This window comes from Propithecus coquereli, unplaced genomic scaffold (assembly GCF_000956105.1).
Source record: "Propithecus coquereli isolate 6110/MARCELLA unplaced genomic scaffold, Pcoq_1.0 Scaffold65, whole genome shotgun sequence".
Classification (NCBI taxonomy): Eukaryota; Metazoa; Chordata; class Mammalia; order Primates; family Indriidae; genus Propithecus; species Propithecus coquereli.
In genome coordinates this window covers 2,252,621-2,270,225 of record NW_012152507.1, presented here as the reverse complement: position 1 = coordinate 2,270,225, position 17,605 = coordinate 2,252,621, and the positions used below count along the sequence as shown (strand labels likewise).

Genomic DNA, 17,605 nt, shown 5'->3' with positions numbered 1-17,605 from the left:
CAGGAGACTAATCCAAAAAGAGGTTCCAGCTTAGCCTGCTTGCCTAACTAGGAAGGAATTGGGGGAAGGGCACAATTCCACAGAAGAACAGTGGAGAAAGAATTCTCATCCTAGAAACTATTCTTATAAGGCATCGTGTAAGTATTTTTCCTAACTTAGCTAATTTTACTCTTAAAGGTATGTATCTACACATTTCTCCAGAGAAGATATACGAATGGAGCTAAAGAAAACATATGCTAATGGATCAGATGACTCCCAAGATTTTGTGTAAGCAATGATTAAAATGAGATACCTAATTAGGAGTGAAGCAAAGATGGAAATTTACTTGGGGAATTGGAAATCCTCTTTAGGATACCTGAAAATAGAGATAAAAGAGAACAGAGGTAGGAAACTGCCAGCATGAAGAGTGGGACCTATAAAAGCAACAGCTGTCATTTCAAAATTGACAGAGGGTGGGAGATGAGAGAGACGAGGGGAGGATGTAATCATTGCATGGTGCTCTACATAACATGGAACAAGGAGAGAATGGAGCCCTACCTGTATACAGTACTGTAGTGAGGATTAAGTGGTATAAAAGCTCCATTCTCTTCTATGAGATGTCAAGCGCCATCCAAATGTCAAAGGTATTAGGGAGACAAAAAAAATGTCACATGCGAATAACACCAAACCAACGCCCCCCCAACACACACACACACGCACACACTCTTTGCAACTAAATATTTGACTTTAAAAAATAACCCAGGTTTATACTAGAGTCAATGCTGTTGGTGTCTTTTTGATGAGACGTCAATAAATGTATACCATAGTAGTAACATCATGTCCAGATTCCTTATGTGTTTAAAAACAAACAAATGGGTTGGAGCATCACAATTTTGTGGACTGAGACAAGATCCTAACAACTGCAGACACCATTATTTTTAATAAAAGCATATGTACCAAATTGTCAAACAATTCAGTTTCTACTCAAATGTGTAAGAAAAATAAATGGCAGCAGATTCAGTAAGAAATAGAAAGAGAAAATGAAAGATAAGATATAAATTTCTTTCTCCTTACAAAAATGTCCCTCCAAAATAAATGAGTCTATTAACACAAGTAAAACAGACGCTCTCTTTCCAGTGAAGCTGAACCTCCTGGGTCCTCAGCATTAAATAAGATTAATGCTGCCTTCACATAAAAGCAAAATGGTATATGAGCTTATTAAATTCATTTCCTCAAGAACTTTTGAAAGCCAATTAATATATCTATTCCCACAAATAATACATCTGCTCCTCACTAATGCTAGTTAAAATTATTGTCCCTGTGAAAAAATACTCAGACCAAAAATTTTACTTCTATGAATCCATACTGAATTCCATATTCAATCACTTTAAGATGTATTCATTATTTTGTGTCTTGTTTCACAAGAACTTTTTTTCTTGATTTATGACAATAACGGTTCATTTTTTTCTATCTCTATATAATGCCAGATGAAAGGTTTTCAAAAGTAAAGCACATTTTTTTTTTAAAAGACACGTATTGCTTATTAAATTTTGGAAACAAAAATAAAAAGAATACCTCTTGTAAATGTGAGTCTTTCTTTTTCGCTGATAAATTCAAATGTTTATCAATTACACTATAATTCTTTTCTGTCTCTTTGTCAAACTTCTTTTTTTCTTCCTACAAATCAAAAAAAAAACACAGACGACTCTGATTAAACAGAAAAAATGCATACAGTTAATCCACTGGGAAGCTCAAAATATGAAAAATACCTGAAAATAAAATACCACTGAATGTGATGAAGCTGTCTAAAAAACGTATCTATACCCAGCCTACCGCTTATTAATCATCAAGACAGCATTAGGATTGAAGAGACACTTTTCTTTTTTTCCTTTAATGGACTTTTTCCCAAGCCTATGTTATTTTTCAACTCTTCATACTTATCAGTGTGTTAAGAATTAGTGCTATGTCACTCATCCCTCACAAAAAGAAAAAAATAAATATATAAAAAGAATACAAAGGTTAAAAAAGCAAACTTGTTCCAGATTTTGGCATAGAAATGGAATTCATTTAAAATGGAGTAAGTTTTTCTCTAGATAAAAAAATTCATAATAAACACTGTTAGAAAAAATATCTTGGGAAAGATATTCTTCCCTAATGGTCCAATATGAATACGGATTGAGTACCCTTTCTCTGAAATGCTTGGAACCAGAAGTGGTTCAGGTTTCAGATTTATTTTTAATATTTGCATATGCATAATGAGATAATCTTGGGCATGGACCCAAGTCTGAATACGAAATTCACTTATGTTTCATATATACGTTATACACATAACCTGAAAGTAATTTTATGCAATATTTTTATTTTTAATAATTTTATACATGACACAAAGCTTATGTACACTGAACCATCAGAAAGGAAGGGGTCACGTGGAATTTTACACTTGCAGTGTCATGTCAGTGCTCCAAGTTTCACAGTAGTACGGATTTCAGGTTTTCAAATTAGGGATGCTCAACTTGTATAACAATAAGATCCTCTGACCAGAAATGTCATGTACTTTCCCAAAACTTACCAGTGATTTCTTTCTTTCTTTTTTTGGAGACAGAGTCTTGCTTTGTTGCCCCAGCTAGAGTACAGAGGCATCATCATAGCTCACTGCAACCTCAAATTCCTGACCTCAAGCTATCTTCCCACGCTGGCCTCCCAGAGGGCTAGTATAACAGGTGTGAGCCACCATGCTCAGCTGGTTTCTGTAACGCTATTTAGAATATGTATCAATAAGTCAACAGGGCCTAAAATAATATTGACATACTATAATAGTACTGAGATCCTTTGGTTAACATCACAAACATTTCTCAAGTCCTGCCTAGAAATAGTACATATGTGCTTTCCTTTTGCTATAGAAGCTTTTTAAGAAAAGAGGTAGCCAAATTTTTAAATGCAGAAAAGACAGACTTATCCCCCCTAAAGTTGCTTGCCAAGGTAGTAGATATTTAATAAATATTGTTGAGTATCAATGAGAACACACTATGTCCTCATGCTGTCGAATGTTTCCATTAACTTCGAACTCTTCCTAACTCTCCACATCCCCGAAAAGGAACATTTTCTTTCCTATTTTCCAACTTCTATTTTCTAAAGCAGAAATAATGAATTATTCCAGCCTTTTCTGATATGATTTTTTTTTCCTATCAGGCAAAGAGATTATATGAAGCATGTTAATTCTCTATTTATTTATTTATATTTATCTTCCCCCGACCCCTACTACATGGGATCACGAAAGGCTGTTTTGGGAATCCAGGATAGTATGTCCTCTACCAGGTCATCTAAAGACCCTAAATTAATCCCCACATTGATGGACAAGAGACTCAGCAAGTGGGTTTCTACTCCAGTCTAATTACCAACTAGCTATACAGCTTCACAAAGACCACCTGACAACAAAGAACCTAGTTTTCTTATCAAAAAGATCAGGGATTTTTTTTTGTACTAGCTCATTCTTAGACCCAATCCTAAAATTCTGTGATCCTATGGTTCGCCTATGCGTAAGAAAGTAGCACAAAAAAAAGTAGGCAGTTTTATTTTAACCTCTTTCACTTAGCAGTCACTCTTTTGTTAAAACAAAAGGACTTTATTTTTCTCCATGCCCTAGGTTTTTCTTAATTTACAACTATTTTATAAAAATCTAGGGTATTACTATTACATGGTTACTCTCTTTTCTGCTTTTTATCATTATGCTCTACAACTATTTTAATGACTAACAGAAAATCATCTATAACAAATATATGCCCATTACCTAAAAATGTCCACTACTGTAAAAAGCTGGTATTGTAGGGTGCAACTGAATTAGGTGTCAGAAGACTCAAGTTCTCGCCCTGGCTACCTACTACTCTGTGACTTTGTACCAGGGTCACAGCATACCCTCAGCATCGGTTTCTCAGGTTTAAAGAAAGCAGGAATGGAAGTCGTGCCTGTGCACTGACCACAGATTCCTGCAAAGCAAGATCACACAGTAAGAAATGTTCACTCTTTCCAGACTAGCGCTTACCAGGTATATGGAACACATTTTTACTCCCTTATTTGATTTCATCTGAATCACAGAAAGGGACAAAGGACGGAGTGATGCTGAAATCAGCAGTCAAAACACTCAGCACACACAGCAATGTGCGTATGTAAATTAACATGTGGGTAAAGATGGGCAGGAGAGAAAATGGAGGCATCAAGGCTTTGTGAATAAAGAAATTAGCCAAGAAACAACATCACACCCACCAATTTTAGAATAGAAATACATTTGTTCATACATGGTATAATATTATACAAATGCTGCTGTGTTTTATTTTTGAATCGTAAGACTTAATTATTTCTTCTTGCATTTGTTCTTAATGTCATTATTCTGTTTCTTTGTGCTCATATGATTTCTTGTGCTGAAATAGTACTAATTTTAAAGGAGACTATTCAAGTAGCATTCAATAAACAATGGAGTTTCCCCCCCCCAACATTGTATTTCAGGAATTATATAATATTATATATAAATTCAGCAGCATAGTCCAAATAGTTTCATCAAGATCAAGTTGAATACCATGTGAAAGTTTTTCTTATAAATCAGACATTACACACTCAAGTAAGTCTGGGCCAGGCAGTAATCTAATGAGTGGGGCAGGGTGGGACAGAAATGCAATGATGAGTGCTTGGGCCATGGCAAGCCAGATAGCCTCCATCTGCCCTGGAGGGGAAGGCACCATCACTCAGCTCCAGCAGGCTTTGCCACGTGGGAATACAAGCCCAGTAAGTAGGCTGTGTCTTCTGATTTTTCTGGAACAGCTGAAAATCCAATGATTTTTAAATGGTGGCAACATTTTTTTTTATTTCAACATCATGAGTAAGCCAAACAAAATTTATGTTTATAGGTTAAATATGACTCACAGAAAGTCAGCCTGTAATCCGCAATAAAATTGCACATGCAAAGAACCCCGCAAACCATAAAAAGAGCTACTGCTGAAAACAACATAATGGGTCAAATAAGACATACGTTGTATAAATGGTAGAGGGAATTCATGAACCTAAAAACCACAATTCAAATAACCAGATCTTTTGAATACCACTAGAAGTAAAAATACATTGTCATCACAAATCACTAGCTTAAAAAAAGAAAATGTTATTCAACCAATGGTGCTGGTACAATTGTTTAAACTACTAGGAAACAGAAAGAAAACTCCACCTCGTATCAAAATTAATTCCAGATGTAACGAAAGAGTCACCAGTAAAAAATGAAGCCAAAGAAAAGAGAGTATTTTCATCAGATCTCAGGACACAAGAGGACTTATTCTAAGCAAAAAAGAAATGGAAGAAGCCATAAGTACTTCGAAATATCAAAAAATACACAATAATCAAGCCAAAAGGCAAACAAGAAAGGGCGGAGAGTATAACCAGTATGTAAGAAAATAAGTAAACATTCTTAACACATAAAAATTAATTAAGCAATTTTTTTGCTAAAAGCACACATTAATACTTCCACTGAGAAATGGATAAAGAACATAAAGAAATCAGAAAAGTTTGAACATAATTGTGAATTGCCTATTTTTCTATAGGGTATTAGACTGTTTTGTTTTAGAAGACGGGAAGAACTTTTTAAAAGTTACTAGATGACTGGTTTTGAATTTTCTGTATTTTACAATTTTCTAAGATGTGGAAATGAAAAAGGCTTCTTTTCAAACTATACGCATTAAATAATATTTAGTAGTTGACTGGTCTAGAAAAGAATTTAAATATGGCAGGTCCTTAAATAACATCCTTGTGCTATAACAGATAAGAAAAAAAAAATGGATTCCCAGCCGGGGTCCCTGTCTGCGTGGGTTTTCTCCTGGTACTCCGGTTTCCTCCCGCATCCCAAAGCTGTGCACGCGAGGTGACCGGCGTGTCTACGCACTCCCAGTGTGAGCGAGCGTGGGTGTGGGATGGCATCCTGAGCTGCTGGGAGAGGCTCCTGCCACTCACAACCCTGAACTGGAATAATTGGGTAAATAATGTATCTTTCTTGTTTTTATCAATCTCTCTTCAATGTATGTGTCGCTCACTGTGCTTTTCTTAAGAGATTCCAACTCTTTCTCTACCACACACACAGGAAAAAAGATTCACACTACATGTCATAGAAGCAGCAGGAATGCTTTTTAAAACCCAATCTTGTCTATCCAAGCTAACCAGAGTGCTGTGATCCGTGGTCGGCCAACATCCTCCAGCCCAGGTGAATCCCCCTCTTCTATGAAGCACTCCCTCGACCCTCCAGTGGGGGGCAGCACCCTGCCTCTGTCAACTCCTGACCTCCACCAATGTCATCTATTCCTACTTGACACTTCATCTGCCTTATCCAACCCCGCTCTGCCCTTTTCTTTAAGCTCCTAGCAGCTCTAAAGAGATGAGAATTCTGCTTCTATCCCTACAGAGCACTTGACTCCAAACCCAGTAGCTGCCCAGGTGACATCTATCAGAGGTCAAGTGAACCAACCAGCATAGGACTGCAGTGGCACCAACCCCAAGCGCCACCATCGGATCCTGCTTGGTTGCTACAGAATCACCAAACCAGCCCCCTAGCACTATTTGCCCAGAAAGGCCATAAAAGCCTCAGTGCTCTGTCACGGTACCCCTGAGCCCAGCATGCAGAGAATGGACAAAAACCTGGGCAATTCTTGTTTGGCAAGCTGAGAGGGAGCAAGCCATAAATGGGATAATGCAATAACTGCAACTACATAAGCCAGGCCCCACATTAGACACCTGGAGTACATTATCAAATTCACTTAATTCTCACAATAACCTTCTGAGACAGGTGTCATCAGTCTCATTTTACAGACCAGAAAACTGAGGCTTAGAGGTCTTAAGCAACTTGCCCCAAATTATACAGCTAATTAAAGCACTGAAAAAGGATTCAAACCAGAAGAATTAAGTCTACCTGAAAAACTTTCTGGTGCTCCAAAGCTGAGATGGTAGGGTACATTCCAGAGCACCTATGCTTGCCCCTATTATAGCACTTATCACTGTATTTTTTTTTTTTTTTGAGAGAGAGTCTGGCTCTGTGGCCCTGGCTAGAGTGCCGTGGTCTCAGTCTAGCTCACAGCAACCTCAAACTCCTGGGCTCAAGCCATCTTCCTGCCTCAGCCTCCCAAGTAGCTGGGACTACAGGCATGTGCCACCATGCCCGGTTAATTTTTTCTATATATATATTTTTAGTTGTCCAGATAATTTCTATTTTTTTTTTTTTAGTAGAGACGGGGGTCTCGCTCTTGCTCAGGCTGGTCTCGAACTCCTGACCTTGAGGGATCCACCCGCCTCGGCCTCCCAGAGTGCTAGGATTACAGGCGTGAGCCACCGCGCCCAGCCTTATTACTGACAGTCTCACTCAGAGTTGCTAACTCCTTGAAGGTCAGCCGGTGTTTTAGTTCATAGTTATATCGAGGACCTCTCACACTATGCCATATGATAGGCACTAATAAGTGTTGTATTACTAAATGAAAAAAATGTAATTAAATCAACATTGTTTCTGCTTTATCAAATATAATTTGAGAAATTATTCAGACAGGTTTGTTTTTTGCCCGTATTTTGCAGTCACTTATGGAATCTTGGGAAGTCAGATTTTATTAAAAATGTATTCATTAGACAGTCTTGGAAAGAAATTTGGGGTGAGGATCTGGTGATGGGCTTAGGTGGTAAGTCATAACCTATAAAATGAGCATGTGTTAACCTGCTGTTTAAACTTTTTTATTCTATTGGGTAGAATTATAATGGCCCCTTCCAAGGCAGGGTTTGGGCAGACTCTGTTGTCAATACGGCTAACTGCATCCACTTGCATTTGCATGCTGCTGCTTGCCCAAACTCACATTTTCATTACTTGATTGGTCAAATGTCTGAAAGAGCAATTCTAAATTCTCCCACTGTAACTCTTACTATGTTCTGGTATTTCTCAGAGTTTTTACTCAATCTACTTGGCTCTTGTATTGTTTGGTACCTGTATTTAGTTCCCTGTAGCTAAATCTACATCTGATGAGTGATGGCAACCAACAAGGTACTCTGGGACACTTGACCATGAAGAACACCAAGCTTCCCGGGGGACGTTCGAGACCTTCACAAGGAGGTAAGGACTGCGCTAGGCCTTGAAGGAACTGTGAACAGTCACTCAATGTGATGCTTCAGGGAATAACCCGTGTCCTGCGACAGCAAATGGGCTTCTTTAACACAGGTTAGAGCCTACCCAGCATGTGTGAAAATGCATCAGAACCTCCAAAGTGGAGATATAAGCCCAAAGCAAACAGATATGACTCAAGGAAAACATATCCAAACAGAAGCAAAACAGAAGAAAAGAATTCCTGGAAGCTTTTTTAAAAATCCAATTTACAAAACCACCTAGAGGCTTAGAGTCCTTTAAACCACAGTTAAACATGTAATTGGTCCTTCGGAAAGCGGAGAAAGCAAGAGTACAGGGAACCGAAAGAGCTTCGGTGCAAGGCAGAGGGTACGACAGTACCAGATGGGGAAAAGGAGAAGAGGAAAGAGAAGATTAAAATGTTGACCCTGACATCTAAAAATTTTGATGTGGTCAACTTTTAAAGACATTTTTTCATCACCACATGAAAACTGTTTAACTTTTTTTTAAAAAAAGCTCTTTAATCTAAGAGAGTAAGGTCTTTTCGAAGTATCGGAGATTAATCAGAGGACTCAAGATTGTGTACTTGTCAAACTATAAATGAGTATTTAGGAAGCACAGACGTAAAGTAAACAGATACCCAAATTAAAACCCTTTCTGGTTCTTCTAGAATTATTGGTTGAATAGGTTATTTATTTATACCTTACATAGTATGGCAGGGTGGAGGCTGGTAGAAAATAATGAAGCAGAATCTTCTCTCTTAAAGATCTCACAATCTAATGGAAGATTCCAATGTTTATATATCATTATGTAACATAATCACCTCTCTCCACTGTTTATTATGATATGTGAAAACTGCCAGTTAAAAAGGGCTTCTCCCTATGACCCACAACTGGCTCCTCACAGGTAACATCACTGGGTATGACAGCCAACACAGGTGCTCTACTCAACAAGAACGTATGATGAACCCTTCATAAACGTGAAGCCAGAAGAGCAAGGAGGGGTAAAGAAATGGGACGTCAGGATAGAATTTGAGCACTAAATAGCTCAAAGCATAGACTAAACTATTGAAGTCATTCCTCCTTTTGAAAGGACAATTTATTTTGCAAGTTGCTATGCACAATATACTCTGAACAAGTACAACATTGGAAGCTGGGAAAGTCTGGGGTGAGGAGAAAGGAGTCACTAGAAGATTCAAGGTCAGAAATTTATAAAACCCAGTAGTGTAGATGGCAAATAAAAAGAAAATGTACGTATTAATTAACTCACACTCACTTTTCATTTCCATAACATAATCTTCACACATACCCCCACCATCCAATTCAAATATGAAAAATAAGAAATGGATATTGTTTACATGCAGTACCTGCCAATGAAATGTTAAGAGAGACAGAACCAATATGTTCAAGCTTTAAAACAGCTTGAGGAGACATAATCAGAGAAAAGAGAATCATAAAACTGCAGAAGAGAGTAGTCAGATCCCCAAGTCCTTCATTTTGCAGATAAGAAACTAAAGCCAATTACTTGCTCAAAGTCACAGAGGAGAGACCTGACCTCCCACCTCCTGCTGCACAGCCAGAGGAGATTCCAGCTGCTTGTGGCTCAGCAACAATCAAAGGAAGAAGGGGGTCTAGCTGGTGCTCCACTGATCTCCCACTGTCCATAAGGTCTGAATCCCAATTCAGAGCCCTTCATGAAAAACTTTAAAGTATCATATTACACCAAAAAGAAATGTTTAATATTTTAACAAATCACTTAAAGGAGAAGTAATTCTGTAAATAGCAACCGAAAAGCTAGAACTCTTTGAGTTCATCTGTGTAGTTACAGCTATTGAGGCTGTAATGTTTATTTGTACCAAGAAATCTGAATAGTTTCTTTTAGGAAGATAAAGAAAAAATTTCACAACCCCAGCCATGTGGAGGAAAAAAAAAATACAAATATAAAAACTCTCCTCCCTACTTAAAATTGATGTTATTCTCTTCTCCTTGGGCCAAGCCAAAAATGGTCAACAACATGCAAATGTTACTTTTTCTCCCTCAAGTACATACTCAAAATTCAGGCAAGATTGGTGGAAATTATTTCTCTGGGATAATTTCGAAGCTTGGATCGCAAACTTTAGAAGTTGCCAAATATATCCTAGGCTCCCTATGGCAAAAGCACTGCATTATTCCTGGAAATCGTGGCTAAATCCCAGATCCCTGAGTGCAGAACCCACGATTCACTCACTCATCTTTGAATAATCAGCATAATACTATACCATACACCATACTATAACAATACTGGCACATATTAGCAGCTCAATACGTTTTTGTTAAATGGAAGGAAATTACATCCCAGTAACTTAATACTCTCTTCCTAGTTTCAATGGCATCATGCCATAGCAGCACCTCTAATCTTAAACACTATCATAATGCTACACTCCTCCATAAAACAGAGGTTTGCATGGAAATAACTGCACTGCCCACAGTGATAAGATCCTTCTATTCAGAGTAAATGTGTTGTTTGGTTAAAGATATTTTTAAAACTCTGTATGGAAAGGTGTAGCCAAAGAAGATTACTAGAGGTTTTACTACCCTGGCCAGGTGTTTTTGTTTTGTTTTCAATCCCATAGCCCCTAAAGGGGAAAACCATATTTAAAACACAAAACAACAGATGGTTTGCTCCAGCATCTCCTTTAAAGCTGCCAAATGTGAATATAATGTACAATGAAGCAACAGAGGCATCCACGTTTTCTGTTTACAAGAATACTCAAATTAGACACAAACCTTTACAGCTCCAAGTTGCTCTTTTCTGAATTTTTCCAAGGGTTTAATCAGGGTTTCAGTTACACTTAATGCCTAGAGAACAAGAGTGATAACAAAAGAGCATAGTGTTAGGTTTCCAAAAAGGAAAAAATTAGTATTTCATTTCCCTCTTCCACTCCACCCAGAAATAAAATGAACAACACATTTAACTGCTTTATCTCACCCTGCCAATCCCTTCTCAACTTATTAAAGCACTAGAACTCCATAAATATTTTCAGGGAAGAGGAGGTAGGGCAGATGGCCAGGGAAATGTGCAAGGCAGCCCCCACACCCAACAAAGGGGTCTGTCACATTCATTAACAGAACACTTCTGTCTGAGATTGTTTTTTCCTCCCCCTCCTCAGAAATTTAAAATTCAACTGCATTCCTTTATTGGTAATCAGACTACATTATGTAAAGAGCTAGGATTGTGGCTACTTGTTCAAATGCGACCAGTCTGTCCTTCATTGCTGAGAATTCCTCATGAGGATTTAAGGTGTATTAGCAGAGCACAATCACTGGAGGATCATGAAAAAGTCACAGGAAACACTTGGGAGCACTGGCGAATATTACACGAGGGAGGGAGGACACGAGAGGAGCCACAGACTCCAACCACAGCCACACTCGTTTCTGACAGTGACTGGTTTGGGGCTTTTCATGTTAAGCCACAAAATGCTAAAAATGCAAATAAAAGGGAACAGTCACCCAAGCAGAACATACTTAACAATATGTTGGTGAGTAGTGGCTTCTCACCCTCTATTTCCAGGAGAATAGAAATATCCAAAATAGAAAAGAAAATAGCAAAATACTATTCAAGAATGTGCCATCTCTCTTTCTATAAAGGTGCCCCCCAAAAATCTAAGCTTAAAATTACAGAAATAAGAAGTGACTTGGGATAGGAAATGATTCTTAATGTAGCCAAAGGCTTCTTAGCAGTGTTTCACTATGAGAGGTTTCTCCCCAAGAGACTGTTCATCTCTTGGAGAGAAAGGAACACTCAACCTATGTGACTGTGCCCACATTCAAGATGCCCAGAGTGTGAACTTTCTACCCAAGGCTGGACCTTGGGTTACATTCACTCCCATCTGATAATACATTACTGGGGTGTGAAAGAGCTGAAGCCACAGAGATCTAAAAGAATGAATTAAGAGCAGCAACTGGCCAGGGGAAAGGGATCATTTTCAAAATATATTCATTTTATCCTCTCTACATTATAGACCATGTGACCTACAATAATGGAAAATCAGAAAGTCCTACATACTAAAGAACAGAGCAGGGACAAAGCCCCCCAGGACAGGAATTCTGACCACCCAAATAATATAGAATGCCCCAAGTTCCCCTTGGCAAAGCAGATACAAAAGGTTCTGCCACACATGTTCAAGGTGATCCAATTTATACATCATGTCTCAGAAATTAATTTAAGGCACATTTTATATATGAGTACCTTTGTAACTTCCTAAGCTTATACCTCTAGATCTGGCCTGCTCATGTTCCCAAACACAGCCACATTAATAAACCTTCCGTGGAGGATAGCACACTCAAGAAAGAAGTCAGCCTGGCCTTACATGCTGGGATCACAGAGGCCAATAACTGCTTGAGTTCACAGAAGGCAGGAACAGAGAATCAAAATCATTTAAGTCTGAGCCCAGGTTTAACCGCCATACACTACTGCAATAAGTACCAAATGGACGACTTCCCCACTCCAAGTAGCCATCTGAGTAAACCGCATATTTCACAAAATAAGTATTTGCTGAGCATCCAATATCAGGTCATGGGGACAAACATAAGCAAAACAAACACAGACCCCTGCTCTGATAGAAATTATTGTGTAGTAAGAAAAACATATGCTGGATACACAGACACCTAAGGAAAAATGCATAATTGAAAATTCTAGTAATACTTTCCAATGGGGAAAAGAAGGGGTGTAGTGAGGAATTGATTAGAAGAGGCATAAGGAGAAATATGCTCAGGGAGAACTTCACCAAAGTAGCGACATTTAAGCTAATACCTGAAAGATGAGAAGGAATCCATGGTGCAAAGAGCAAGGGAAACTGTTTCCAGCCTGAAGCCAGTGGAGGAAAGGATGAAGGTGAAAACGAGTTTAAGCATTCCAGGAAACATCAAGAGGCCAGATGGCTGCAGCATGAGGAACAATGAAGTGAACTCAGAGCTAAGTGACAACAGGAGACCAGAGCATACTGGGCCTCATGGGCCCTAGAAAAGGGTTAGCATTTTATTTGGGGTACAAGGAAAGCCATTAAAGGGTTTTTAAGCAGTGAGTGGACACAATGATAATTAGGTCTTTTAAAAAGATTACTCTCGCTGCTCTAAGAGATAAAAGGTGAGAAACCTGGAAGAAGAAAGGCTCATTAGCAGGCTGCTAGAGTGGTACGTGAAGATATGGATCATGTCTCAGAGGAAAGCAGTGACAACAGAAATAAAGAGAAGTAGACAGATTTGAGAGATGTTTGCAGATGGAATCAAAGTAATGGGTGATGGACCGAATGTAGAAAAGGATGGAGATTTCCAGGATCACTCCCAGATTTCTGGCATGAACAACTGAATAGACAAGAATACTATTTGTTGAAACAAGAAATTCTGGAGGAAAAGCAGCTAACTTCATGCACTAAGGGCTCAAGTTAAATCTGAGATGCTGAGAGAGACCCAAAATCTCAGTAACTAACAGGCTATCAGAAACATTAGGTACACAGCCTAGATAGAAATCTAGATCAGAGAGAGAAATTTCACAGTCATCAGCAAGTAGATGGGGTTTGAAGTCATGAAAGCAGATAGGTAGGATGTGGTAGAAAAAAGAAAGAAAATGTCCCAGACCAAACACCTAGATCAGAAAATGGAAGAACGGAAGGAAAAGACGGCAGTGGGCCTGGGGAGAAGCTCCCAGGATGCTGGATGAAAGAGAAAGGGGTTAGCTATGTGCGCTGCAGAGATGTTAAAGAAGGAATGAGACCTCAGCGACATCCACAGACAGGTGAGACAAAGAGCTGAGCTGGAGTCGATCTACGACTGAAAGGTGAGAACATTTGGGGGCACAACCCTTCTTCAGGATGACCACGAAGGGCAGCACACAGAGAGGAAGACTGCTGAAAGGGAACTCACAGTGAAGTGAGGGCATGTTTTTTTTTTTTTTTTTAAGATGGAAGATTGGTATATAAGAGATGAGAGCACATCTAAATGCCCATGTGAGGGATCCAGAAAAGATGGCTCAAAGTCTCTAACGTGGGAAGAGAGGGGACGCTGGCCGCACATGGAGGGTTGGCCTGCCACAGGAGTAAAGCTCCTTCCCTCCTTGTGATAGGAAGGGAAGGAGAAAACAAGTGCCAATACCGGTGGATTTGCAGACTTAATGAAAAAAAGCTGAGGGAGTTGCTGCCAGATGGTTATTTTTTCCAGGAAGTACAAGACAAGGTCACTTACAGAAAGTTTGGGCATGGGAAGAGGTTGGAATAGAGAGGAGAATGAATCAAAGAATCATTACAAACAGGGGATAGAGCGCTTCCGAGAGAAACATGAACATTCCTGGGCAGGGCTGAAGGCCCTTGGAGACAGGTGAGCAGGAGTTTATGATGACATTTTCCTGTCTTGCTGTGGGATTTTCTCCAGCAAGGAAGGGAGAAGTTGGGCAGCTGGGTTCATCCTGGGTGAGAGTGTTTCCAAGAGATGTAAACACGTCAGCACAATATGGCGTGGTATGTAAAGTGCTGACAAGCTACACAGAGCTATCGGGGAACAGAGCGGGGAGCCCCCTGGGAAGAGAAGACTTCCTGAGAGCACACAGAGCTGAGCTTCGCACAGGGGAAGTTCTCCAGGCAAAGCATAAGAGTGAAAGAAAGGCCCTCCACGTAGAGAGGAGAAAACAGCAATTTCAGGGATGGACTACAAACAGTTCAGCGTCCCTAAAGGAGATGAAGACGTCAGAGAGGATCACGAAAGGAGGCTGGAAATATCAGCTGACCTCTATTAGCCATCAGAATGAGACCTGGAAAATGCTCAGAAAATGCTAGAAGTAGGCATTAATAATATGGACATATGAAAGCCTTTTAAAATAAGAACTCCAATACCCCATCCTCTGGGGTGAACACCATCCTTCACAAAAAGGACCAGGCCACAAAGATTACACAAGAACAATTTTAGGTCATGATATTTGTGCTTCATTCGGAGAATTAACGTGATGAAGTATCTGACCTCCAAGGGCTAACACCAATGTAGGAAAGGCACATAAGGGTTTCTGCCTTCTGTCTGCAGGTCAATAAGCAAATTTCCAAAACAAGGAAAGAAGTAGTTGTGACAGATAACACTAAATCCAACTCTTTGATTTAAAAAGTTTTTAAATAAAACTACTTTTAAAAGCTTAAAATTCATTACAAGTTTTCTTCTTTAGGAAAGTCTGATTTTGTAACTTCTGAACCCAACCTAAAAAATTCTACTTAAGAACAAAAGAATAAAGCAGCCACTAAACATTTCAATAAGGCAATGTTGGTTGAGCAAAAAGAATTGTTTTTTTCCTTTTCTCAAAATAGACTGGCGACTCCATGAAATCTTTCAATTCCTTTTATAATTTCACAGAAATATTATATAATATTTGTTAGTAGTAAATGTTACTGATGTTTTCTAATGCCAAAACATGATTCTTCTTCCCCAGAGACAAATGAATACCAAAGCTACAACTGTCCCTAAAACTCTAAAAGCAATTTATGGTGATGACAGTTTCTCTGTATCAGAGAGACAGCTAAAGTAATAATATTGAGAAAGCTTTCAAACACTAACATATTAGAAATCAGTCAGATAAGAAGGAGAGCAAATATAGAATGTGATTTTATAACACACATATAAAATTACATAACCATATTTGTTCCCATAAAATACTTGAAGTAGCTAAGAAGTCACAAAATACCTTTGCAAATACCTTACCAACCTTGGAAAGGATTTCAGATAGCCTTGCTTAGAAACAAAAGGCAGCTACATGAACATAAAATACGTCAATTAATCAGTTGTTCTCTCCTTACAGCAAGAGTCACCCAACTTTTCCCATAAAAGGCCGGGTTACCTGAATTATTAATTAAATAATTATTAAATATTAATAATTAATCAATGCTAATTAATGGTATTTATTATTAATTCAGGCTTTGCAGCCATGCAGCCTCAGTTGCAACTACTCAACTTTGTAGCACAAAAGCAGGCATAGACAGTGTATGAACAAATGGCTGCAGGTGTGTTCCAACAAAACTTTATTTACAGAAACAGGAGGCAAGGTAGACTTGGGCCCATGACCTAGAGTTTTCCAAACCCTGCCTAAGAGAATCATCTTGAGTATCAGGCCATAAAATGTTCTTACTCTTATCTCGTATTTTTTAAAAATATACATTTACCTTATGTGGCACTGACCAGAAGTCGGGAGGGAAGGTGGAATGTTGGCTAAGAGAATCACAGTCCAAGTAGTTCTCAAGCTGAAAAGAGGGACTCAAAAGCAGTGCCATTGGATTTGCCTGAGATAAGCAATCTACAGGATGCTGAAAGGCAATTAATTGCTCCAGGTATAAACGCTGTCTTAAGAACAGTTTATGTAAACTTCATAATGGGCTTAAAGCCCCTAAAAATTTTAGTTAACTCCAAGTTCATCGTGAGTCAAGGGAGCCACAAATTGAGCCGTAAGATAAGGAACACACACAGGTCACACACATTGCTCAGACCACGTAAACACTCAACTGCATCCCATCAGATCACAACTATCTCAAGAGCATGGTCACCACATTTTAAGAGAGACATTTCTAACCAGGGAAAAGCAGGAATGTGACCAGAATGCTAAAAAAGGCTTAGGAGGAAGGGGTTTAAAAAAAAAAAAAAACAGAAGTGTTTAATGGGAGTGGGGAGGAAGAGATTTAGTGGGACAGTTAAAGTGTCTTTAAATATTTAAATGGGTACTGCATTAGAGAAGAAAAGAAAATCATTCTGATTTGCTTAAAGAGACCAAAGCCAGATGTAATGGGTAGAAGCTGTAGAGAGGTAGTTTGGGGTTTGCTATCAACAGGAACTCATAAGAACTATAATGGAACAGGGCTGCCTGGTGAGGTAGTGACCTCTAGCTCCTTCCTCATAAACAAGCAGAGGCTAGATGACCAATGTCCAGGAGAACTCTATCACACACTCCTGCACTGGGAGAATGCTGGCCTAGGACACCTCTGAGGTCCTGATCTATCTCATGACTCTACGATTCTAAATGAGTTGGGAGAAGCAGAAGAGCAAACCACATTTCCACGTTGCCTCATCGTGCTACAAGGGCGAACTACAGGAGCCATGAGAACATCACAATTCAAAGTAAAAGAACAAGATTATTATGTAACAGTGTGGGGGATTAAAATGCTTCCCACGACTATTCAAGCCTTAAATCCCTTTTCGTTAGACATTTGGATGTAAGGATCTTAAATGTCTAAAAAGGAAAGGAAAGTTAGGATGTTATCTTAATCTATCTCTACAGTTCAAGCTAGACTTAAGAAATCTGTTAAAAGTAACAACAGACCAGCAGAGAATCAGACTCTTCTGTGAGTAAGAACCACTACAGCAACTTTAAATTTCCCCCACCTTGGAGATCAAAGGCTAAGTTCTGATGTCTTAAGATAGGACTTAGGGCTAGAAACCCATACTAGGTAAAAAGGCAACAAAAGCATAACTACATCCTATGATATCTTTTTTTTTTTTTTTTTTT

General features: G+C 38.9%; 1 protein-coding gene across 1 annotated transcript in view; it reads right to left on the bottom strand.

Annotated features, from left to right (window-relative positions):
- ARHGAP10 (Rho GTPase activating protein 10) overlaps positions 1-17,605 on the bottom strand; it is a 285,825-nt gene that overhangs the window by 180,115 nt on the left and 88,105 nt on the right. The window contains exons 4-5 of the mRNA XM_012660012.1: positions 10,867-10,938; positions 1,555-1,656 (exon numbers count right to left, since the gene is read on the bottom strand). Coding sequence (XP_012515466.1) covers positions 1,555-1,656; positions 10,867-10,938 — 174 coding nt within the window. The remainder of the gene's footprint in view (positions 1-1,554; positions 1,657-10,866; positions 10,939-17,605) is intronic.